Source organism: Ambystoma mexicanum, chromosome 4p, assembly GCF_040938575.1.
Source record: "Ambystoma mexicanum isolate Mex_15411 chromosome 4p, UKY_AmexF1_1, whole genome shotgun sequence".
NCBI classification, from domain to species: Eukaryota; Metazoa; Chordata; class Amphibia; order Caudata; family Ambystomatidae; genus Ambystoma; species Ambystoma mexicanum.
In genome coordinates this window covers 1,021,719,972-1,021,744,904 of record NC_090927.1, presented here as the reverse complement: position 1 = coordinate 1,021,744,904, position 24,933 = coordinate 1,021,719,972, and the positions used below count along the sequence as shown (strand labels likewise).

The 24,933-nt window shown below is 44.7% G+C and overlaps 1 protein-coding gene across 2 annotated transcripts in view; it reads right to left on the bottom strand.

Annotated features, from left to right (window-relative positions):
- Positions 1–24,933, bottom strand: part of TBC1D32 (TBC1 domain family member 32) — a 2,506,374-nt gene that overhangs the window by 2,363,200 nt on the left and 118,241 nt on the right. For both annotated transcript variants that reach the window (XM_069606604.1, XM_069606605.1), the window contains exon 4: positions 13,209–13,367. In XM_069606604.1, the coding sequence (XP_069462705.1) occupies positions 13,209–13,363 (155 nt within the window). In that variant the 5' untranslated portion in view covers positions 13,364–13,367. The remainder of the gene's footprint in view (positions 1–13,208; positions 13,368–24,933) is intronic.

Here is a 24,933-nt window from a genome sequence, read left to right as displayed (position 1 = left end):
AGAAGGATACCAAGGAACTCAGACCCTGCCTCGATTATCGCGGCCTAAATCAATGCACCCTCAAGGACCGTTACCCGTTACCCTTGATTTCGGACATCCTGGAAGCCGCGAGAGGCGTGGTAATATTCGCCAAGTTGGATCTCAGGGGCGCCTATCATTTGATTCGTGTCCGGGAAGGGGACGAATGGAAAACCGCCTTCAGAACACCCTCTGGCCATTATGAATATCTAGTCATGCCCTTTGGACTAGCTAATGCCCCGGCAATTTTCCAACGCTTTATGGACAGGGTGTTTTCTGACATGTTGTTTCTCTTCGTCATTGTATATCTGGATGACATATTGATCTTCTCCAAGGACCCTATACAACATGAAGAGCACGTGAAGGCAGTCTTGCAGAGACTTAGAGAACACAAACTCCTAGCCAAACCCAAAAAATGTTTGTTCCATGTAACCTCTGTTCACTACCTAGGATTTATCCTTAGCCCAGAAGGAATCAGTAATCGGTATGGATCCTTCTAAGGTAAAGGCCATACTGACCTGGCCTGCTCCTGCTTCCGTGAAACAAGTTCAATCATTCCTGGGCCTTGCCAATTTCTACAGCAAGTTCATATCTAACTTCTCTGAGATAGTACAACCGATTGTTGCTCTCCTGAAGAAAGACACTCCCTTCCTCTGGTCTACACCACAAGAAACGGCGTTCCAGCGTCTGAAGACAGAATTTACACAAGCTCCTATCTTGGCCCAACCCGATACTAGTCGACCCTTCCTAGTAGAAACGGACGCCTCGAATTACTCCATAGGTGAGGTCCTGAAGCAAGAATTAGGAGATAATTCGGAACACCCAATTGCTTATCTTTCACGAACCCTCACTCCTAGTGAAACACACTATTCAGTCCTGGAAAAGGAATTGTTAGCCATCCGTCAAGCCTTCACTGAGTGGCGACATTTACTTCTGGGAGCTAAACATCCAGTTCAGGTCCGTACAGACCACCGGAACCTCCAGATTCTACAGTCTTTGGAGTGTAGGAATAGTCGTCAGGTGCGATGGGCCTACTTCTTTGCCCAGTACCAGTTCCACATCACTCATGTTCCAGGATCACAAAACTCAATCTCGACGACCAGACTACGAGCCCATTGAAGACAAGACATATCCTCAGATGTTTTCCCCCAAGATCTTTGTAGCCCAAGCAGTCAACCTCCTTGAAGAAATCCAAGCTCAGACCCAATCCTCTGATCTGTGGAAGGATATATCTAAGAAGAATAATGGAATCTAAGGGTCCGGGAAGGGTATCTGTTCAAGGACAATGTATTGGTCATCCCTACAAAAAGGCTACAACAAAGAATAATAAATCTCTGTCATGATACCGTACACTCCGGACATCGTGGCATCGCCAACACCCTCTGTCTTATACAAAGGCAATTCTGGTGGCCTAGGATGAGATTCGACGTACAGCAGTACATTCAATCCTGTATTGTCTGCAGTCAAAATAAACATGATAACAAGAGACGGGCGGGCCTTCTACTGCAACCTACACTGCCAACCAGGCCATGGGAGATTATTGCTACGGACTTCATTGTGGAACTACCACCTTCCCGTGGATACACTACCATTATGGTTACCATAGACTTGTTCACTCATATGGCTCATTTTACACCCCTGCATAAACTGCCATCCTCCTCTGAACTAGCAGAAATCTTCCTGGAACACATATTCCGTTTGCATGGACTCCCTTCCAAGATCATATTGGATCGTGGACCTTAATACATCTCACAATTCTGGAAAAGTCTCTGTCAATGCTTAGGAATCCAACGTGCCCTTTCTTCAGGATATCACCTTCAAACCAACGGAGCCACAGAACGTGTCAATCAAACCCTGGAACAGTATCTTCGATGCTTTGCCACCAAGGTTCAGGATGACTGGTCCCTCCTGATACCCGTGGCTGAATTTGCCTACAACAATTCCGACCATTCAGCACTTAAGACCAGCCCCTTTTATTGCAGTCAAGGTTTCCATCCATCGGTCCTGCCTTCTGTTCTTCCTCAACCTACACCAGTACCTACAGTTGACTCCTGGGTCGAACCCCTTGTCAATATACATAAGGAGGCCAAGGAATTCTTGGAGAAGACCAGAAAACAGACCAAGAAATATGCAGATTCCAAAAGAAGACCAGGCCCTTCTTATGCAATCGGTGACCAGGTCTGGTTGTCCTCAAAATTACTACCCCGACATCTACGGCCGAGTAAATTGGCCCCTCGATACTATGGACCATTTCCCATGGACCATTTCCCATCAAAGAAGTTATAAATCCCGTTTCTTATCGGATCAAATTGCCAGACTCCTGGAAGAAAATACACCCAGTCTTTCACACATCTTTGCTGAAACCCTACTATCCATCCTCCCGGAAACCCTGCAAACCTCCTCCTATACTGGTCGACAACCAATTGGAATACGAGGAGTCCCGGATTTGTGATTCCAGGTATAGAAGGGGCCAGCTTCAATATCTGGTTGAATGGAAAGGATATCCCCCTAGTGAAAGAACCTGGGAGCCTATGTCAAACATCAAGGCCCCTCGACTGCTCAGAAGATTTCATCTCATTAACCCGGGCAAACCTGGAGGGAAAGGTCTTCAGAGGAGGCATGCTGTCATGAATCACAGAGTGCACCCCTTTTGGGCTTCTTGGTCCCTGTCACAGCGGGCTTACACTCATTAATACTCCCAACATGGCCGTCCAGCGTAATCCCTTCTCGCTCCATGCGCTGGACGTAGCCTTTTCTACTAATAGACCACGCCTTCCGCGGCTCCGCGCGGCTCAATGCTATTGCGAAGTAGCGACCAGACATGTGCTCCGTAGCTCGCGGTTCGTCTCCTTTTTCTAATCCCGCTATCCCTTCCTAGTCCTCCCCCTTCTACTTACCTCCTGGATTCCTGGCTAGCGTGCTTCCACTGCCTCCTGGATTCCTGGATTCGGCGTCCCGGAAACTGAACGCATTCTGGATTCGGAAGAGAATCGGGCAGCCTTCTTCAAGACCCGGTCCATCCGCAAGAAGGCATCGACCAAGGACACCAGTAAAGAACAGACTCAGGTGAGAAGGGGGGAAACTCCTTGACACATCTATTACTCTATTGTCCAGCCTGATTGACCCAAAGAATGAAATATTTTATTGGTTATATTCCGAACGCAGAAAAGTTGTTCTTGTACTTGCTGTGGCTGAATATTATGCATAGCAAATCTGTGTCTCTGAAGTTAGTAACTCTTAAAAAAAAGTTTTAATGTATTTAAGTTGTTTTAGGTACTAGATCGGTTTTATGTCAAAATAATAAGATAACAGCCTTTTCAGATTTGTATGTCTAAGAGTAATTAAATGTTTGAGTAATAAGATAAGTTTTTTAGTGATGTTAAAAGAAATTGCTTGTTTGTAATATCATCAAGAAATTGTTGTTTGTAAAATTGTTAAAGATATATTTGTAAAGGTTTTATAAACCAAACCAATAAAGTATTACAGAAAATAGAAACTGTGTCAAAACTCAAAGAGGACTATGATAAAGATGATCCGCAAACACTTCAGGTAAGTTACAAGAAGATCCCTTCATTCCGGTTACTCTTAAATCCACGAGATTACATGAGAGGAACCCAGTGGCTCACACCACCCAGGCTACATCTTCCAACTGCCTGGATTCGAACACTAACATTCTCTCACTCCTCTATCAACATCCTCACCTCCCAACATTCTCTCTGACTTAATGCATTCTAGACTAGCTTCCAACCTTGCATCTAGCTACAATACCTACATCACCTCTCCTGCACAAACCCTGACAGAGGCCATTTTTGTACTCTTCTTAGCACGGGCATGACAGGGCTTTCATCGCTGTTCTGAATTTCCAGTCATCTGTGTCCGTTTTGCCTGTCACGACAGTTACGCCGCTGGACTGCGCCAGGTTCTTTCCTCATGTCCTCCTGTCCCCACTCCGTCCCATGTCAGCTGTCTCATGTTAGCTCCTGCAATTGATGGATTTTCCAGCTTCCAACGGCTTCTGCACATCTTTCCCGCTGACGTAACCATTTCACTTCATATAGAGAGCCGATAGGAGCTCTGGGCCGGCTCCATGGCATTCCGGCACGACTCTGTGCAGACAACGCAGCAACCAACCTTTCTGCACTCACTATACCCAACAGCAGACGTTTACTCCAGTCGCAGCATAGTCACTTGCCTTCTCTGCCAATCTGATCAGCCTCTCCACTCTTTTGGAACCAATCTTAAAACAATATATCATGTATGAACAAGTTAATTCCTCAGTTTTACCGCTTGCTCTAGTCCAGCAGGCCGCCAGAGTGTTACAACTCTGCTTTACCACTAAGCTCCTTTGCCACGCATATTGTCGCTCTCGGTATCCACTCCTTATCCAATCTGTTCATGGTTGGGCAAATTCCTTGTCAGCCAGCACCATGGGCTACTGGCAACCTTCTTCACACTCCCTGGGTGTCCATACAATCTAACAGGCCATAATACTACTGGCCTTCCTGCGCCATTTTAAGCAAAGATATCTGTAGCCTGCCCCGACTACTGCCCATCTTTAACTTGCTGGGTACACCCTTTGCAATCCAACACTTACATAGCACCTATGTCCGCCCTGGGTGATAGGACTTTGCAATTGAGGGCAGTGGGTCCTCACTTTCTGCACTGTCCCACACCAGCTTACTTGGTACTTTTCAGTTTTCAGTTCCTGTTCCAGTTGCTCCAACAGCCGCCAGTCCATCTCTAATCTACAGGTCCACTTGGAAGACCAACTTGTCACCAGTGTCATAAAGATGATCCGCAGACACTTCAGGTAAGTTACAAGTAAGATCCTTTACTCCAGTTACTCCTACGTCCTTGAGATTACATAAGAGGAACCCACTGGCTCCCACCAGCCAGGCTACATTTCCAACTGCATGGGATGGAACACCAGCACACTAGCATTCTCTCACTCATACATCAACACTCTCACCTCCCAACATTCTCTCTGACATCATGCAATCTAGACTAGTTTGCATTCTTTCACACAGCTAAGTACTTCACTACAAGGACTTTATCAGGTTGGCAAGGAAGGGGTTGATCAGTTAGCTGAAGGACATCAGCCTGTCAATGATCCTTTGTAGAATTTGAGTGATGGCTGTGAATTCAAATCCGAATGCTTAGTTCTTCTGAAAAGGACATTAGCAGTTTCTCTAGGAGTGGATCGAGTTTTTGTGAATCTTGTCACTTCGTAAAGGTTTTGTGGCAAGTTTCTTGCCCAACTGATTTGTGTTCAAGATTAGGCGCATTCGCTTGAATGGACGGTTTAGTCTGTTCCTCATCTTGAACATAGTGTCTGGCATAGTGTGATGATAGTGAAGGTAAGATGTTCACACTTGCTTTTTTTTTTAAAGATTTGCTTATTAAGTTTTGAAACAGAACATACAAACACATACCAACGCAAAACCCCCTCCTCCCCCCGCTTTCCGTCCTCCTCCTAGCTATCTGTGGGCATCCCCAGACCATATGCCAAAAATCCACCGACTCCCCCTACACCATGGGCAAGTGTGAGGGAGCACCTTGTTCATATGCAACTTGTGTGGTGTAACGTAGACCCTATGTATTATATTAAATTGAATCAACTTGAGACATCCGTTACACAAAATGTTTGGGATAGTAGCACAGACTTTGGACCACATTTTGTGCTCCAGTGGAGTTCCCAGGTCCCCTTCCTGTTTTTCCCCAAGCCTTTAAGGGAGGCAATTCCCTGCTCCCTTGCAGCGCTGGCTACAGCTGTGTATTTGCCCGGCGTTCCGTCCCCATTGAGAGAATCATGTGGAGCATCAGCGTGGTCTGAGGCTCTTCCAGAATCGAGTCCCAGCCTTTTTAGGGCTTTAGTCGGCCTTGGCAAAATTCAGGAATTGACTGTGGAATTTCTGTGCCCATGCCGAAAAGGGCCACCTTCAAACATATCCCCCAATGTACGCAGATTTGCGGTGGCGCACCTACTCATACCCATATCTGCCAGGATGGCCTCTGTTTCAGGGTCCGCCCTCAGCGGAATGTCCAGACTGTATCCCCTACCCAGTTTCAATTTTATACATGCTGCTTCGATACCTGTTGGAACACCAACAATATGCCACTATCTGAGACCCCCTTGGAGTCCCCCATAGGAGTTCCATCCCTGCATGTGAGCACAGGGGATTACCTATCAGTCGCCTGTCGATCCTGCCTGCCTGGGAATCCAACCTGGCCCCATGCTGCAATAGGAAGCTAAGTAGTAAAGCTTGAAATCTGGGAGAGAGAGTACTCCCTCCGAGTAGCCCCTGTCCATGGACACCCTACGTCTTCCTCCTACCCATACGAATGCAGAAAGTAGGCCACCCAACCTCTTAAAGAAAGGGGGTTTGATCAAAAAGGGGATATTGACAAAGTAGTATAGACACCGCAGTAGAATGATAATTTTGCACACCGCTATCCTCCCCATAAGGGATCGCGGTGCTTGCCCCAGAACATCCTGCTCTCTTCCAACCTTGACATCCGCATTCCACATTATATTGAAAGGTGTCTGAGGTATTGTGGTGCACTTGTATGCCTAGATACTTAAACGACTGTCTCCCATTGCACCACCACCCACTGTAGTTTGGATTGTGTCATCCCCTTCAGGGATCCCAGCGGGAACACCACTGATTTACTGTTATTTACTGCATATCCCGATAACTTTCCTATATTAGTCATTAACTCTATCATGTATGGAGCATGGAGCCCATGGATTACGTACATAAAGGAGGACATCAAGCTTTTCCTATTTCTAACCCAGAATCTTGGGTTCATGGTTAGCCGTCTGCTGAAATCGCTACCCAAAACAACAAAACATACAGAAAACCTCTATCTGAAGTAATCTTCTTTGTCACAAAGCAGATTGGTATCAAAACCAGATAGGTTAAAATATAGATTGACTTAACATTGATTGAAGGTAGTCACAATGCAGAGCCAAATTAAAGAAGCAACTCACAACCACTTTCTTGATTTCTGAGAGCTATTCCTTAAGTAACTAACACTGGGAATCAACAGAACAGTCTTTTTTTGGGCATAAGCTCAAGAAACGAAAACCAAAATGACTTCTACTTAACTCTAAACAACTGTAGGGTTGATAACCCCTTATGATTTATTGCCCACGAGATTCAAACAACAAAGTGTCTGGGTTTTTAATGCTCAATCTGAGAATCGTCTTCCAGGATATAGCCTCATGAATTATTCATTCAGTCTTGGGTATTTCGGCTCTCCATTCTGTAGATGTGGGTTCTCTTAACTGGTTCTTGGTTCGTTGGTGGGCAGGCACGGTAGGCTAGGTCTAGCAGCCCTGTAGTTAATAGCAGGAATCACAAAATGAACACCAAGTGGCACACAGGCCTGACAAAGATTCTCTCTGCCTCACTGGCTCAGGGCTTTGCCTTTATTTCTTCACATGCCGTTATTGTCTAACTCCTTCATGAGTTAGAATTGTATCATACCTCATCGGACTCCTGCTGCTCCTCTTGTCCCCGGCAATACACTGTTCTTTTCCTTCACCTCACAGTGTCTCTCCTCAATGCCACGACACATGCTCGTGCCTCAGCCATGCCACAATTCCTTCCGGTCAGGCTTGTAGCATGCATACTCTTTCTCAACCCTCCTCCTCCTCCTTCGGCTTTCCTCTTCTCCTGCCTCCTCCTAAATATTTATTTCCTTCAGCCTAGCATCTCCTCCAGCGACCTCTTGCTTGTCCTAACTCTTTCCTTCACATGCTTCTTCCTGCGCTCCACCCCCCTCTCCCGAGGTCTCCAGCCATCTCCTCCTGAATACATTCCATGGTTCGAAGTTGGCAGGAGCTGGGGTCTATTTCGTTCCCGACTGTAGTTCAGGCGAGCCTGTTTAGCTTGACAGCTACCGTGAGCTCATTTTGACTCCCCAAGCCAGTTGGTGCCATACAAACCTACCTGTGTGACATTAACTCTATATATTTGTGAATGTGTTTAAAGAGAAATAATGAACATATAAAAGGGATATTTAAAGCATAATGGAAAATATTTAAATTAACAGAAATTCAAGGTTTTCCGCACATATACACGTTAGATTTGTGGCAGGCTTTGTGCTAGCTCTTGGTTTCTGTAGAGTTAATGCCTGCCAACCAAGAAATGCCTGGTATCCAGGAGTTGCTTTACGCTACGGCTCATCAAATCTTAATTTCGATCCCACCACTCCCCTGCTCCTCCAACATCTTCCTAAATATATTGTCCTCGTCTCCCCTCTTGAAGTCCCTTCCAACCTCCTCTGAATTACACTCCTACTCCTCCTCTTGAGGTCGCTTTTCGTCTTATCATTCTCTTATTTTCACTGTTCCACAATCCACCTCATGCTTCAGTGGTTCCTCATAATCACGTCCTCACTTCACCACCACCACCTGCTTCTCCTCCTCCTCCTCTTCTTCTTCCTCATCCTCATCTACTGCCCTCTAGACCAACGGGAACAGCTTGGATATCTGCTCTCAGATGAAGTTGGTCCCAAAAAGACATTACTCAAAGAAACTTCATCTAAGAAAACTGGGACTCGGAGGAACTATTGGCTTACCTAATATGTGTTGCTAGATAACCATCTGCACTGCCTGCAGCATCAGCTATTGGGACGCTGCACCATACCCCAGCGTCAGGTCACCTTTGGCTCTGACCCCAGAACATCCCTACTGACTTTAAAGCCTCAGTTATGTTGCTCTACTGAAAGTACTTTTGACAGTGTTGACCTTTTACTTTCTGTCAAGGCCAGTAACTGGAGGCTCTACACCTAGTAATGAAAAATATTATATTGGTAAATGGAACAAGAAAACCCCAGGAGATTAGCCCTTAGCTCTGGGTCCCTCCACTCCTATGGCAACACACACTTTCACTGAATTGTATGAAGCCCACTCTATTTCTAGACATTTTGACGGCCTGCAATTGCTTTCCTATAACCAAGAGCGCTTGCCTACTGTCATTACCCTGCAGCATTGATTCCTACTGGAGAGGTATATTGCATGTAGAAAAAAAAATCTGAATTGGGGGACATATCCTAACTTATCCCAAACGGAGTCTGGGTGCTTCAGTTAAACCTCAACTGTCCAGAGTATCCTATTTTGGCAGTGTCCACCTTTGGATTACAGGCTTTATCTGATCAAAGAGAATAAATGAGCAAAATTGTACATAACATGAGTTTAATTGTTTTTGAAAAAAGCAAATTACATGCAGCCTAAGCTTGCAACAGTTTTCATGACTAAGCTCATTTTGCATGTGCCTGACCCTGCTCCTATACAATGACAGACTAGATTTGTTAGCATAAAGTTGCTAATTAATGTGCCCTTAAGCCATCTGATTTTGCATGGAAATGCATAGGAAATAGAAAGAAATCATAGATAAAGGAACTGAAGAACATAAAAAAGGTAATTGGTTATAGTTTGTATCCCTATGTGAGAGAGGGTATGCCCAGACGTTGGTCCCTTGCTCGCTGCGGCATAGAGAACCAAGCTGCACCTCACTGAAGAGGCCCAAAAAGGCCGAAACATGTCTGGGGTTGCTTGTGTTTCTGTGCAGGGAGGACCTGGCCTAGCAGTTCGTGCTGGGCTACTTCCAATCGGTGGCAGTACCTGTAAATGGCTGAACCCCTTTCGCAATGGCACAGACGGGCTAAAAAACGACAGTGTGGAAGATTTCCCAGAGCAGTGCCAGTGGTTCAGATTTATTCAAAACCCTCCACCTATCACTTTTTTGGTTATAGTTTGGCGCAAGACAAACCATTTTATGTAAGTAGGGCAGTCGTGATTAGGATCACTGGCATAGCGTGCTCCCCCGCTGCAGTGCGGGGGTGCTGCTGTACAATGCCCGAGAGGCTTGGCCATCAAGATTCAGAAAGAAATTATTTCTTTCTGAAGTCACATCATTTCTTTCTGAGTGCAGACTTCAGAAAGAAATGTTCCCAGTGGTTGCCGCGCAGGATGGAATCGCCCGGATACACTGTGCATGATCGGAATCTGGAGGCACACCCCGCTTGCTGGTTCCTGTCGGCGTGGAGTCAGAGGCTATCCAGGAGAAGAGACCCTTAGGGAAGACAGATTCAGAAAATGGCAAGAAAAACAAAATCTTTTATAAGTGTGTGTGCATAGGAGCGAGGGTGTTGCATGTTTATGATGTATGCTTGTATGTATGCATGCAAGGGTGGTGTTATGTAATATGTGTGTGAATGAGTCAGTGTATGGATACCTGGGTGCGCATGTGAATGAGCGATTGTATGGCATATTGGTGCGCACATGAAGGAGCGAGTGTCTGGTGTCAGTAAACGAGAGAGTGAATGTTGTGTGAATGGGTATGCAAGTGTGTTTGCACTGAGTCTGCCGCCACTGAGGAGCTGATTTTGGGAGGTGCAGGGCATGAAGGGTTCACAACTATGGGCAACCACCAATGATAAAGCAAACATGATATGTGTGATTACGTGGCTAGACTGGCATTTTATGGTAGCCAGGGTAGCCTGTCTAGCCATTTCTTACTGTGGCATGACATTTTTAATTGACACCCATCCATGATAAAAAAAAAAAAACAAGCATAATATGTGTTATTACGTGGCTAGACGGACATTTTGGTGCTCCTCTCTAGCCATTACTTACTGTGGCATGGTGTTTTATTCTGGTCATTGTGACGAATCAAGAGTATTTGCCCCTTCTCCCCCTCAGGCTAGGGAAGTGAGCCCACTCTGCAAGAGACTCCCTAGGGGTCTGGGCTAGTTGGGAGTGAGAGAGAGAGTCATAAGCAAGGGAAGCCCTCTGACGTAGCGATGTCTTAGAGGGGAACACCAGGCGGTGGGAAACCACTGTCAGGACGGAATGCTGGAGACCATAAACATAGTGACGTGACCACGGATCACTGCAGCCCGATCAACAACGCCGAAACCAGAGAGGACGGGAGGAACTAAAGCGCTCCGCAGCAGCAACACGCCAAGCACGACGACACCACGAGCGAGTCTGCAGTGACGTTGAGGAAGAGGAGACAGAGTCAAGGAAAGCGGCCTGTGCCAACGCCAAGCCCTGGAAATCCACCCATCAGAAGTGAAGGTACCGGGGTGGAACACAGAAGGGGGGAGGCAACCGGGACCACATACATTAATTGGAAGGAACTGCAAAGAGGACTATAGACCATTGAGAAAGCACAAATGTGAATATGGGGAATTGTGGATGAAGAGTGGAAGCCATTGCTAAGAGACTTTGAAAAACGCTCAGAGTTCAAGTATCAATCTATAAAATCAAAGACAAAGAAAGGGGCGCTCCAGGACTGGTAGTGTCGTACCATCATTAAGAGGATACCAAACCCCAACCAAAAGAGCATGACGTGTAAAGAGTCTGAAGGACTAGTATATAGAGGATGGAATGTAAAAGACTACATCCAGAAAGACAGCAAGAAGGACCTATGAATATACAGCACAAACTATAATAGATCATGAAAGACACACTGGGAACCAGCGCCATTAGTCTCTACTAACTTGTTTCCAGTTAGTGGCAAAATCAGACTTGTTACAAGTGTAAGTGTCAGATAGAAGTGGGTTTTGGACGGAGGACATTTGTCATCAGACTTTTGGACGACTGACAAGCACCCTTAGTTAGTTTGGTTAGCTAGGGAACATTCCATAGCAATAGGGCAAGTTAGGAATTTTTCTTATTATTTAAATAAACAAGTTAAAAATGTCTAACGCAAATCTGAGTCCTCCTTTTGCTCCACGCACACCAGCATCTATGATTAAGTAAGCATGATAAGTGTTATTACGTTGCTAGACTGGCATTTTGATGCAGCCAATTTGGACAGGTTTTCTTATTGTAGCATGACATTTTTAATGGAAAAGCCAAAAGGAGTATGTCCTTACATGGGAATACTGCCATCTATTGGCAGAACCAGACTGGACAAGTTTTCCTATAGTATCGTACCTAGTAATATGCGCAAATCAAACATAAGTATGTTCTTATATGGCAATACTGACATATATTAGTATAGCCATGGTGGACATGTATGTGCTGAGCCAGCATGAACATTTTTTTATACTAGCATATATTGTGGGCAAAGGCATCATGAAAATGCTTTGTGAAATGCTTCTGTGCAGTGTCGGTCAATTGCCTCTATGGAATTTTTGGATTGAGTTACCCTACCAAACAACTGCAAACTGTCTGGCTTTTTACCCCATCTGTCACAGAAAGTATGCTGTATAATGCACCATTTCCATCCATTCAAAAAATGTTCCCCCTCCCAAATCCCCTTTGGTTGGTACAAGCTCCCTTGCTACTCTCGGTCTTTCTGGTATATGTGTGGGAAATGTTTACGCCCCTCCAGTTATAAAATGCACTAGCCGCCATTTATTTTAGACTTATCCAAGATAGTATCATTTTGGTCAAGCGAAAGAAACCATATTGGAACACAGATCTTTCAGTCCCAAACTTGCCATCTTAGCCACTAGACTTCTTTTCCTCTTCTATTTTTCCCCACCTCATAATCTCTTCCCTTTTAGCTCTTTCTTCTTAGCCCAATCACCTCTTGCGGCCTCTCACTCATTTCTTCTCTGCTCCCCACAATTTCTTCTCGTCCAATGTACCTCTCATCAATTGGATGGTTTAAGGGGCAGTAGAAAAACATGGATAAAATGCAGCAGGGGGAAACATAGTCTTAAAATGGTCATTGTTATGCTTCTTTTTTCAGTAACCACATATGTTGTCTTAAAGTGGAAATATTTCATATTGATCCATGGTTTCTGGGATTTGTTATGTTTGCCCGATGATTTTGCAGGCCCGACAGTACAGCAAGTCAATTTCCCATTCTTATTTTATCAGGCAGTCATTAACAATCACATTGCAATCTCTCTCAAGGCACAATGTTGGGAGAAAATTTGGTATTTCTGTTGCAGTGTTCTAATTATTATTATATTGGGAGTTTAAAGCGAAAAAGCACACAAATCTGATCATCAAATACTCAGTCAACTTTGTGTTCCCATTACTAATGCTAACAAAAAGAAAGGGTATTCAGCAGATCTCACCATAACCCACAATTCCTATAGGTGCATTATAAATACCCAATAAATAAAAAAAAAATTAAATAAAGAAAATTCATCAAACTCCAGAAAATGCTCTCCGATGCCTGCCTCTACACTCTGCATGTTAAAATGGATGCCATTACTTGTGAAAATGTTCATCTGTTTCTTCCAGGTGAAGAAGAATCTCTTCTGCACATTCCACTGATGGCGCTCCCCTGATCTTTTCTTTTACACTCTGAAGCAACTGTCGGAGCATGGACTGGATCACAGCTTCATCTTCTACAGAGAAATGTGACATTTCCCTGAAAGAAACAAAACGCTGTCGTCACTGCAGGGTTCATAGTCTACACTTTTCTTGAAGACCGCAAAATGCAATAATTTCAGGCTGTTGATATTTTCAAAGAACTGAATAAAAGAATGCAACTTTATTCATATTTAGTACATTTCCCAATGTAGATTTATGCAAGGCATTTCTAGAATATGTCAAGGTGAAAATAACAGAGGTTAATTGTAGGTTTGCTAATGTATACTCAAGGCCACTTGAATTATGCAGTAATGTGAGATCTAGTTCGGCAATAGAGATGGGTGGTGTCTGTAGCATATTTATCTGGCATGCTGTTGTGAGGAACTGTGGTCTGATGGTCCAACATCCCTGGGGCTTGCCGTGGCGACTACGAGATGCACGCCACCATATGGGACTACACTTCCCAGGAGCACATGTGGCATGCCACAAACACAGGGTCAGCATGCTCCGCCGTCACAGGACTCCTCCAGCACATCATGGCTTCGGGGACTCGCTGTACTAGAAAACCAGCAGTGACCCATGGGTCTGCGCTTCTCAGCTATTCTTTTCCCTGCGCAGTGAGCTAGCGCCTGCGTTTCCAGGTTTTCTGATCTTGGACTGCCTTTTGGATTGGTTGTTTCTCCTGTTGGCCCCTGGACCATTGTATGAATTTCTCTTGCCTTGTGCTTTTGGATCCATTTGCGATTTCTGTTTTGATTTCTGGTTCTGGACACTGGATTGCCTCATTGGATTTGCCCTTTTTGAAGTTCTGGCTTGGACCCTTTGGGTATGTGACCCCTGGCTTGGCTTATAGATTGAACTACCTACTGTGATAAACCAGAAGGTCTCTCACCCACTAGTCCCCGGAGATCTATCACCCAGGTGGCCAGGACACGGCCATCGCTTTTGGATCCAGTTCCTGGGGTGGACCAGTGCGGGAGGATCACCTGGGTGGGGGGCTTTCAGGGAGTGGGACACCGGATGGTGAGACGAGATATCCCCTTCCCTATAACACCTTTACCCCATCCTACCAATTATTTAGGAACTCTACCCCCCTCCCCTCCTACAACATGAACACTTTTTCACGAACAGCCCGCTATGAGAGAAAACAACTAACACCTGAGCCATATACCTGACGTGTCCCAATACAATAGTCAGGCAAGGTCAGGTAATTACTGACCATCACACACACACCGACTTCCATTACACTTCCCCCACATGGATAAAAGGTAGAGCACGAGAGCACACTCTGGGTGAGGCAAAACACACAAGCAAACAGCAGTTCCAAGATGGCAGTTTAACGAGAGAAGAAAGACAGCGAAACAAAAAGCCTACATGAGTAGCGAAGTACCATTGCTTTCATGAGTCCCCGAGATTGGAAAGCATAAGACCAGGAAAACAGGCTGAAGAATCCTGCATTGTGTGTCATAGATACACAGGGTGGGGAGAATCACACGCCACTGTGGTACTGTCCTTGGCTCCAAGAATAAAGCCGCTTCAGTGAAAACACCACAGCAGGAGAGTTGGGGAGACCTATACAAGACCTGTGTTGAAGCCAAAGTTGCAAGCAGCAACATTGTATGGCGGGCGCTGGAACGAACATTGGTAAAATGTGTGTGATACGTGATTGAACTTTAAAGCAAGCTAGAATACCTTTGACAACGTGGTCCGGCACCGCGTGGGTGCTCAATCGATGGGCTCTATAAGGTACCCAGCTGAGGAGTCACAAAAGTAGATACATTTGATCCAAGCCCAGCAGAGGGAGATCATTTGAAAGTGAATGAATGTGAATCGAAGTGGTCCTGCGACGGGTCAAGCAAAATCCAGCGCACAGTCGAAAGTCTTCAATGTTGATACAGTAAAGAAAGTTTGTGACAAAGTAAATAAAGTTGGTGCAAGCCCGGCAGAGGGAGATCAATTGAAAGCCTTGTGTTACAGTGGGTCTCAGCCCGGCAGATGGGGACCCGGGGTGAATCGAAAATCACCCAAGAAGTTGTACATGAGAGTCCAGAGGAGAAAGGGACTTTTGAATGTTTGTTTGTTGTATCAGGCCCTCTGAAGTAAGAGACTTTGAATGTCCAAGAGACTTTGGTACAGAAGGCTGTGATACTGAGATTTGAACTGCATCCTCGCGCTAGAGAAGCCAGAGACTGTGCTAAGCTTGAGTGTGCCGCCTTGTCCCGTGCTGAAAATGTGTGGAAGGGAAGCCAATGGCTTGAATATCCTGACATTTCATTTCTTAAACACATCTCTTTTGCATAACTTTGTTTCCCACACAATTTGTATTTAGAAGTAAGGATTGGCAAAAGGAGTGGCAATAGGTTTATAAGTATAGATCCTTTTATTTTGACAAGACACCACTAGGACTTCATTATTATTATTTGATGGTCGTAGCTTGATCCCATCTTAAGATTTAAGTTTAGATAGGTGTTTTTTCAAACCCAGTTGAAGTTCAATAAACACCCATGAACTGTGATCACTTGTGTCTGTCTTACTGTTTGATACAATTCCTTCCTTACACTACCTCCCAGGATTTGGTTTGGAACATGTGACTTTGCGGGATCATTTAATTATTTTTTGAACTCAGACTTTGTTATTTTGTTGGACCAAGTTTTCTTTTTTTTCCTATTGCTCCCGTCTTGTTCTGCCTTTAGATTCCTCCTCTCCGCACAGATATCAAGGTAATAATAATTATCTTAGGGGAGTTGAGGTTGCATATCATGCAGAGTACATGTTCGGACATATTGTGATTTTTATTGCAGCCTGGCGATCTGGATGCTAGTCCTCCACTCTTTTGCCCAATCATCTGGCCAATATAGTGTTTTGCATTCTTGCTGGCCAGAAGATTGGGAGGAAGGTTTTTTGTTCCACCTGGGTATCAGTCAAACCTGTGACAGACTGAGAAGCATTACTTTTACCCACCTAGGTAAATATGGAGCTGCCGTGGACCCAGTGGCTGCTTTAATAAAAGCAAGTACCGCCCTATGAGGGACATGACTGCATTCAATAATGCTATTTACCAACGCTTAGTCGTTATACAGGAAAGTAAACAGGCACTTCCCCAGATGCACAATTTGTGGAGTCAGGGCCAGCAGGCTTTCCTCCTGCAGCTGGAGCACAGGCATCACCCATGTTTGTGCCCAGTCCTTTTACATTAGAACCCCCAAATGTTTTCTGGGAGATCCCCAAGTATTGGACTTTCATTAATCAATGTAAGCTGCATTTTTGTGCCGACCCTTGGCATTTCCTGATGCAACATTCAAGGCTGCTTTTCTACACTTTTACTTAGGTGGCATGGGCTAATCCATTATTGGAATCCATAAACCTGTTGTGTATTGCTTTGAGAGCCTCTAAGAAGAGATGGGAAAAATATTTGATAATGGCTTCAAGGCGCAGGCCAGAGATTTGGAACTCCTAGAACACACTCAGGCAAAATCAGGTATCCTGGAGTACATGGCAAAATTCAACCAGCTGGCTGCAGAAACTGACTGGTCCGAGCAGAAGAAAGCCTCCGTATTCTATTGAGGTCTTAATGTGGGCATGAAGGATGCACTTGCTGTGGTGTCAGCTTTACCTACCACCTGTGGAAGGTCAGAAGAAGGACGCAGAGACTGACGCCATTTCCAATAGTTATTTATTAAAAAATAAGAAGGCCTATCTTTCCCTATTGCTATACAGGTGTTCCTTGTCTATATAAATAACTAAGGTGCTAGTCAGTTGTCAAAAAGTCTTGCATGAATCAGTCTGCCATCCAAAACTAGTTCGAATTGACCCTATCACTATTCTAACCAACTTAAATAAGGTCAGGAGGATGTCTCCCCCCTTCCTGATAATGTTATGGCAATGTGTCTCATTTTCTTCTGGACTACTTTTTAGTATGCTGTTCTTAAATAGTCTCTTGTCACTTTCGATCTCAGTTCTTGCCACTCTTTCACAATGTTGTTGGGTCTTCCTCCCTTTTTAGAGATATTTTTACAATACAGCCTTTTGGTCCCTTTCTTCTCTTCACTGCAGGTGGCTATCCCCTTTTGAGTTTGGTAACATATAACTTCTTCTCTGGGGTATGCTGTTTTAGGGCTTAGGGTTCCCCCTGTCCTTGTATTTTTAACTGAGTATCTTTTCCCCTTAAGTGGTTCACTTGACTTCTCTTCATACCTATAGAAGCCGCTCTTTTATTTATATAACAGTCCCTCTGTGATATTCTCTACTCTTTACTTCTTGATTTATGGGGTGCTTTCCCCTCGGACCAGGGTCTTTTGTATCCCTGTCGTAGCGATCTCTCTTTCAGGTTTATTTGTGATTCATATAAGTCTCTCTCTGATACCCTCCACTCTAGTTATTGGCTTCTGGTGCATTTTCCCTTCTTCCCAGGCTATTTGTGCCTCTGTCGTAGTGCTCTCTCTTTCAGGTATATTTATGAACCTCTCTCCTCACATTAATGCAGTTTCACTTTATCGTCTCAAACTTCATTGTCTGGTCAATTTTACTTGGAGAGTTTGTTTTGCTTTATAAAGGACTCCCTGGCGGCCTCCAAGTTCTCCCCGTTACCTCTGGCTCTGCAGGGGAACGTCGTCAGGGCCTGCAGTTGCTCGGGTTTGCTTTGTTCGCTCTGGTTGACAGTCTTGTCAACTCCGTCGGCGTCCCGCTCCGAGTCCTCTCTCTCCCCAGCACTGTGTACGGCTGTGGGTAAGCAGACGCCTCGCTGCCTCCTTAGTGTAGTGGTTTCGGCATCGGTGGGTGCACTGACCACCACAAAATCTTCATGGTCACGTTACCACCGTGATTCAGATTCCCATCGCCCTCTCTCCTCATTGCATGTAGACGCTGGGCCTCCAGCGTCTTGCTCTCATATTCATGGCACTTCTTAAAGTTGCGGGCAACGTGGCTCTCCTCGGATCCATCTCTCACAGGTGTCACAGCGTCATGGGGCGTCCCCTGCTTATGCTATCTGCTCGCTCTCTGCACTTTGCTACATCTCGCCAAATGCTGTTCATCCTTCTCACTCTTTGTTCTACTCGTCTCAGTTATATGGAGGTCTCTCCTTAAAGAGATAGATATTCTTTCTTATTTGCAGATGTCTATTTCAGTTTTGGCTCTTGCCCAATCTCTGGTTTCAATAGTGTTCTGCATATCTGATCGTCCCATATAGGCCACCATGGGATATGGCTTAGGTAGTGTGATGAATCTAGTGAGACCATCACTAAAAACCTGGTATGGGCCTCCTCTCATGTGGCCAGGGGAAGGCAGCCGCTACCTGATCCTGGGGGTGGTATTATGTGGGAGGATCACATGGGAGGAGACTCATATCAGGGGAAAGGGGTGACTTCCTAAACTCATGATTCCCCAATTTTCCCATAAGTATTAATGGCATATTGTAAAGTAGACCAAACTAATGAAAATACTATGCAAACCACTATGGACTTCAATATCCATAACGCATGTGGTACTGGGACGAGGAAGAAGAAAGCGGAGTTACTGAGGTTCAGAGATACCTTTGAACAGAAGGTGCTGTCTAGTTGTGGTAGAGCAAGACACCTGGGCGGGATATTTAAACCCAAGAATGGTCTTCAGGTGGGAAGGAGTAGTAGAGGCAGAAGCAGTCCAGAGCCCTGTGAATGCTGCAGAAGCCAAAGGAAGAATGCCAGCAGAAGCTGACGTGAACAGAGAAGGTGGGCGAGACTGAAGAGTGTGCACAGCAGGAAGCAGCATCATGGACGGCAACGGGAGAAGAGGCCCAGCCGTATGGGAAACGTGTTCCCAATCCAACGTGTGCTGCATCGGTGAGTAGAAGGACGCTGAGGTGCAACGGAGCTGGCAGCGATCCAAATAAGAGGCGGGCAGACCGCTGAAGTTATGCAGAAGCTGGCAGAGGAGCGGGCTGAGTGCAGAAACTTCCTCGCAGCAGCAGAAAGTGAAGCAGAGATCCAACAACAGACCGGTGAGTTGGCCTGAAGTCAAAGGTGGCCCCGGGATGTTCCGAGCAGGACACTTTGCAGAAATTAATGATTTTTAACACCAAACTAATAAAGTGAAGAGGCGACAAGGGCGCAATTCCCCTTCTGAGGGATACCAATTTGGGGAAACCTGTAACCGCATTGCCCACAGCCAAGAGGCTGTAAAGAAGCAGTACAAAGACAACAAGGACCCAAGTCCCCTTCTCTGAGATACCAACTTGGGGAAACCTATAACCCACATTGCCAAGAGTCAAGAGACTATAAAAAGAGGCAGCCATTGTTCAATCCTCCTCACATGGGATACTGGTGTGGAAAACCTTGGAACAACTATTGCCAATAAGACTATTTGTAGTTGTAGGAACTATTGCCACTAAAACTATCTGTAGTTGTAGGAGTTTATCTTCTTGGCAGGCGAGTAAACCAGGAAAGAAGAAGACATTTTGTGGTTATGAAAAAAAGGTGTGATGGAAAGAATTATTAACCATATTATCTTTCTGATAAACTCTTATTTCACTAAAGGAAGTTGCTGTGCTATCTTGACAAAAGTATTCCATTTGAAGAACAAGTGTGATAAGTGAATAATTGCTTTGCACCTTGAAGAAATCAAATTGCCTTGGTTTATGAATGTATGTTTTGTGAGAGAGACATTGGTCTTATCAAGGCGGATATTGTGGAGAACAACCATTGCTTTCAGTTATGAACAGGTGTTTATGAAAGAGACTTTTACTTTGCCAAGTGGAAGGCTGATTTGGAAGGACATGATCTTTTGTGTTAAATTGAACTGAAATTTGTTGAATCAGAACTTTTCCAAGGGTATTCCTGTATTGATCGAGGGGAAGGGAACCCAATCCTTGTCACAAGGAGCACTTTCAAAACCTTAGAAGTTTGAACTTTTACACTGTTCTATTGAACTGAAGACAGCCATATATTCCTTGTGTTATTTTGTTGTATGTATTAGTGTAAGGGTCAGAGACTTTTGGACAATAGGTTATCTTTTCTTTAGATTAGGTTGCTAGGTAGAGACATCCTCGTTAGGATAGGGAAAGATAGGCATTTATCTCACCCCTTTTCATTTTAATAAACCGCAAACCTTGAGCAAACTGTATCTTTGTGACTGGCTCATATTTCTGAACCCGCACAGGAGTTCCTCACAGGAGCAGAAGTCCTTGTCCCAAAAGGGGGAGTCTCTCCCCTTGAGGTCCCACTTGCCTCGACCCCTATGAAGAGTGTTGCGGAGTGTGCTAACCTCCCTAGCCTCATGGGGGTGAGGGGTAGCTTCCCCTTCTAGATAAGGGGCAAACTTCCCCTTGTGGATAAGGGGCAAATTCCCTCAATTCGTCACATAACTTAACCCTTACGGTCGTTGCTCCCCAATCAATTATTTTCATTGTTTCCGGTTGACATTTCATGTTCCCAGGTCTGGATGTCTGGTTTCTTTCTCCCCAATCCCAGATGGGTATATCTGCGAGATCTTTAGAGGTTTCCAAAGATGTTCGAGGAGAATATCAAGGTTTCGTATTTGGCACCAAAGGAGGCAGTAAGAGTTCTGCAAAGGTCGGGAAGTCTGTGCCAATGATTACCTCTTCAAGTCGATGAGGTATTATGGTTGTGGGTTGGTCCCCAACTCTCAAAAATAAAGGGACTTTAGGGTAAGTCTCCACATCGCCATGGAGTCAGGCGATTCTGACTGCTTGATCTCCTTGTAGGTCATCTGTAAATATGAGGTCAGCTCGGACTGCAGTTTGTCGGCTACCTGAATGGATGAGAGCCTTAGCCCATACCCCATTGATCTGATCTGTATCTTTTCATGGCTGTAAAAAGGATGAGAGGCACAATAACATAGCTCGGTTCTAAAGGGGTCATCCTCTGTCTCCTTGTCTTCTCTGTCCCATGGTTCTGCTGCAGTCTATCCTATCTCCATAGATTCTTCTACTGCACTTTTAGGGAAGAACCTGGCGATATGCCCATTTTCTCTACATGAGAAGCACAGAAGGGGAGGGGGGGAAGATGGGGAGGGTATTATCATTTGTCCTACCTCTTTTTCAGAGTTAACTCAGGTTTTGTTTAAGGGCCCAGAAGGGTTTCCTTCTAGGGATTTCATCCTTACTTAGGAATTTGAGATTGAATCTTTCTTGGTTATGTGTCCTTTTTCTGTTGAGAAGGTCTTGGGGTAAGATCTTATATTCCTTTTTAATCGTCTTCCCGAGTTAAATACTTTGCCGCTTCAGAGTGGGCTTGGCTATCTGAATGGCAGTTTAAAACAAGGGTCGAGGTCGCTTTAAAATTCCTCTTTATAGAGACGGGGGAAGGGTTGTTAAGAAATTGTTACAAGGCAAGGCCATGTAAGACCTCTGGTAAGGTGTTCCTCCCTAACCACTGAGTAAGTCTATCCTGAACCCGGCCTGTAATCTTTCATTGGATAGGAGATGGACGTCCCTACATTTTAAATGATAAAAAGCATCTGTCTGTCCCACCCTTTCAAAGAAAGCCTGTTTTATCTCAGGAAAAGGGCTAGTGCCCAAAGGATTCACATTTTGATATGAGGCCTGTAAGTCTCCTTTGAGTAAGGGGGCCAGATAATAGGTCTTTACCCCTCATCCCAATTAAATTAAGTGGCGATCCGCTTGAAGCTTAAAAATAAAGGTCCCTAGATCCTCCCCTTCCTGAAAAGGTTGGAGTACACAATGGGGTACTATCAGGTGTGAGGGTCCCATTTGTACTTGGTCAAGTCCTTCCTAGAGTCACTGATCTGATGTGGTGTTCTACCAGTCATTCCAGGAGGAACTGGAGGGTACTTATTTCAAGTTCGGTTTATCAGAGGAGGGGGACGTTTTGGAGTAGCTAATTCCTGCTTGCTCCCACTCGTCCGAGTTCTCAAGATTTTGTAGGACGTTCTCCAATCTTTCCTCCCAGCCTAAATCATCGGGTAGTTTGGCATTAAGGGCCATGGGTGATAAGGATTCTGCCGGGACAAGGTGGGATTTTATTCCCAACAACTGCTTTATGCCGAATAATCCCTGAGGGTGGGGGGGGGAGTGTCTATAAGTGTGCCATATACTTTTGGGATTTGTCTCTATCTCAGGACTTAAGCATGGTATGAAGAAGGATTCGGTCAATGTGATGGCATGTCCACTAGATACTTATTAAATAAGAAGAAGGCCTATCTTTCCCTATTGCTATACAGGTGTTCCTTGCTTATATAAATAACTAAGGTGCTTGTCAGTCATCAGAACATTTCAAATGAATCAGTCTGCCGTCCAAAACTAGTTCTAACTGAACCTACCACCATTCTAACCAATGTAAATAAGGTCAGGAGGATGTCTCCGTCCTCCTGATAATGTTATGGCAATGTCTCCTGTTTTCTTCAGGACTCCTTGTTAGTAGGCTATTCTTAAATAGTCTCTTGTCACTTTCTGTCTCAGTTCTTGCCACTCTTTCACAATGTCTTTGGGTCTTCCTCCCTCTTTAGGTATATTTTTCCAATACAGCCTTTTGGTCCCTTTCTTTTCTTCATTGCAGGTTGCTATCCCCCTTTTGAGTTTGGTAACATATAATTGTCAGGGACATGGGAAGGCTAGGGCCTATGTCAAGGCCAAGATTAGGTACTAGGATATCCAGCCGTGGAAGTTTACAGACAGTAGCAGGGTGTTTGAGAAAGAGTACTATGCCTTCTATTTTCCTTAATGGTCTTTCTCAGAGACCGGCAGATTTCTGTGCTAAAAAATTGAAGATTGGGCTCTATCCCAGGCCAAGATGGTGGGTTAGCTCAGCAGTGATCTAATTTGGCATGCTGAGGGTAGATTGGAAGTTCTGACTTGTTTTCCAACTACCCTTAATCCACTAACCTTGACATGTCAGGATGTGTACATAGGAGTTCCTTCCCTGAGGCCAAACCTTTGAATAAACAAGAAATTCTTGAAGAAGAAAATGTGTAGAAGAAAGAATTTCCTGCAGGGGTATACAAGTGGGAGTGCAGCGCTTTGGGGAGAATAGCTCTACGTTTATGGAACTCAAGCTCAAGTATTGTAGTAGTTAATGCAAGCCTCAGGCAGAGAGAAACAGAGATAGAGATTTAAATTGTGGAAAGAAACAGTTCTGCATTAATTAGATTCATTCTTTGTAAAGGAACTCGTAATAGCTATATTGTGCAGCGTTCTTCTCCTGTGCCGCATTAAAATCATGGAGGTTTCCTGAACAGACCTACGAGGAGTTTTCATCATTTATGTGGCACCGACTGCGAGAAGCATAAGGTTACTCAGAGCCAACGGCAGCATCAGCAGAATGTCTGTCACGCCGTGAATTTGCATTCAATGCTGCGCGTCCTTCGGAATAGCGAGTTTAGAACTTCCCTTTGAAGTCAAGCTGAGGTCTGCAAGCGTGAGGAGGCATAATGTGAGAACAGTAAATTATTATTAACAGAGAATTACTGCAGCTTCTCCGTGCAGTGTTATGCAACTGAACTTCAGAGGCGCGCCAATTGATATTCACAGTGAATTATCACGGCCTCTCTGCGCAGCGTTTTAAGCCACAGAAATTTGAGGGCACGCCAACTTCAACTCTGCATGTGTGCCATTATTGTGCCTTTTCAATCTAAAGTTAAATTACTTACTCTGAGCCCTCCAAAGGCTTTCGATGTAAGAATTTCATGAACAAATTGAATCCAACAACACTGAAGATGGCGAGCACAGGGAGTCCTGTCGGCCATTTTGTTTACCTGAAACTGGGTTTTGTAGTTTAGTGGTGCGCACCAATGGGAGTTTAGTTTAGGAAGGCAATTTTAGCACTCTTTCTTTCACGAACAACGATTAATTGAAAGGGTTGTTTTATAAGCATGACATTAAAACTGAACAATAATTAGCCGTTGTTAAAGTGAACGTTTTATTTAACACTAGCTGTCCCCGGCCACGTGTTGCTGTGGCTCAGTCTGGTTAAATGGAAAAGAAAGAAAAGAGAAAGCGCACGTTTCTAATATGTTTAATTTCACAATGGCTCTGGCGGTTCTCCAAGTTGAGGCAGTTTAATTTTCCTGGCGGCACAACACATTCCTTTCGTTTCTCCATTAAATTTCAGAGCCTTGCAATAAGGACACACTTCAGTCATGGTGCCGATGAGAACATGCCGGCTCAAACTATAATCATCAGCTGGGTTGTACCAGAATGTAAGGCGATTGTAATTGCGTGATTGCTGAGCATGGAGCTGTGTATGCCGCTGATCTGCTGTTTCTCGTTGACGTCTTTCAGCCCCTCTAAGCCTGTCGCGTTCACTATGTTGAAAACGAAGCAGATCTAAAGCTGCAGAGCGCAATCGCCGTTCTCGCAATTGTGCATCCTTAAGTATGGCCGAACGTCGCTCTGCTGCTTCCTCGGCACGTATTTGAGCCATGGAAACATTGAAATGGAATCGTAAAATATTTAGTATAGCGTGTGTTGCTTTTACATCCAACAGATGGCGCTGTTTTTCAGAAAAAGTATGTTATTACCTGTCACAGGTGTGACATCTATGTATAGTAGGTATATAAAAACACGCACCTATTCAAATGCAATGTTGTGTCAAAATTTCAAAGCAATAGGTGAAGAACTTTCGGAGATTTAAGATTTTGAACAATTGAACATTTACATTTTTATTTATATA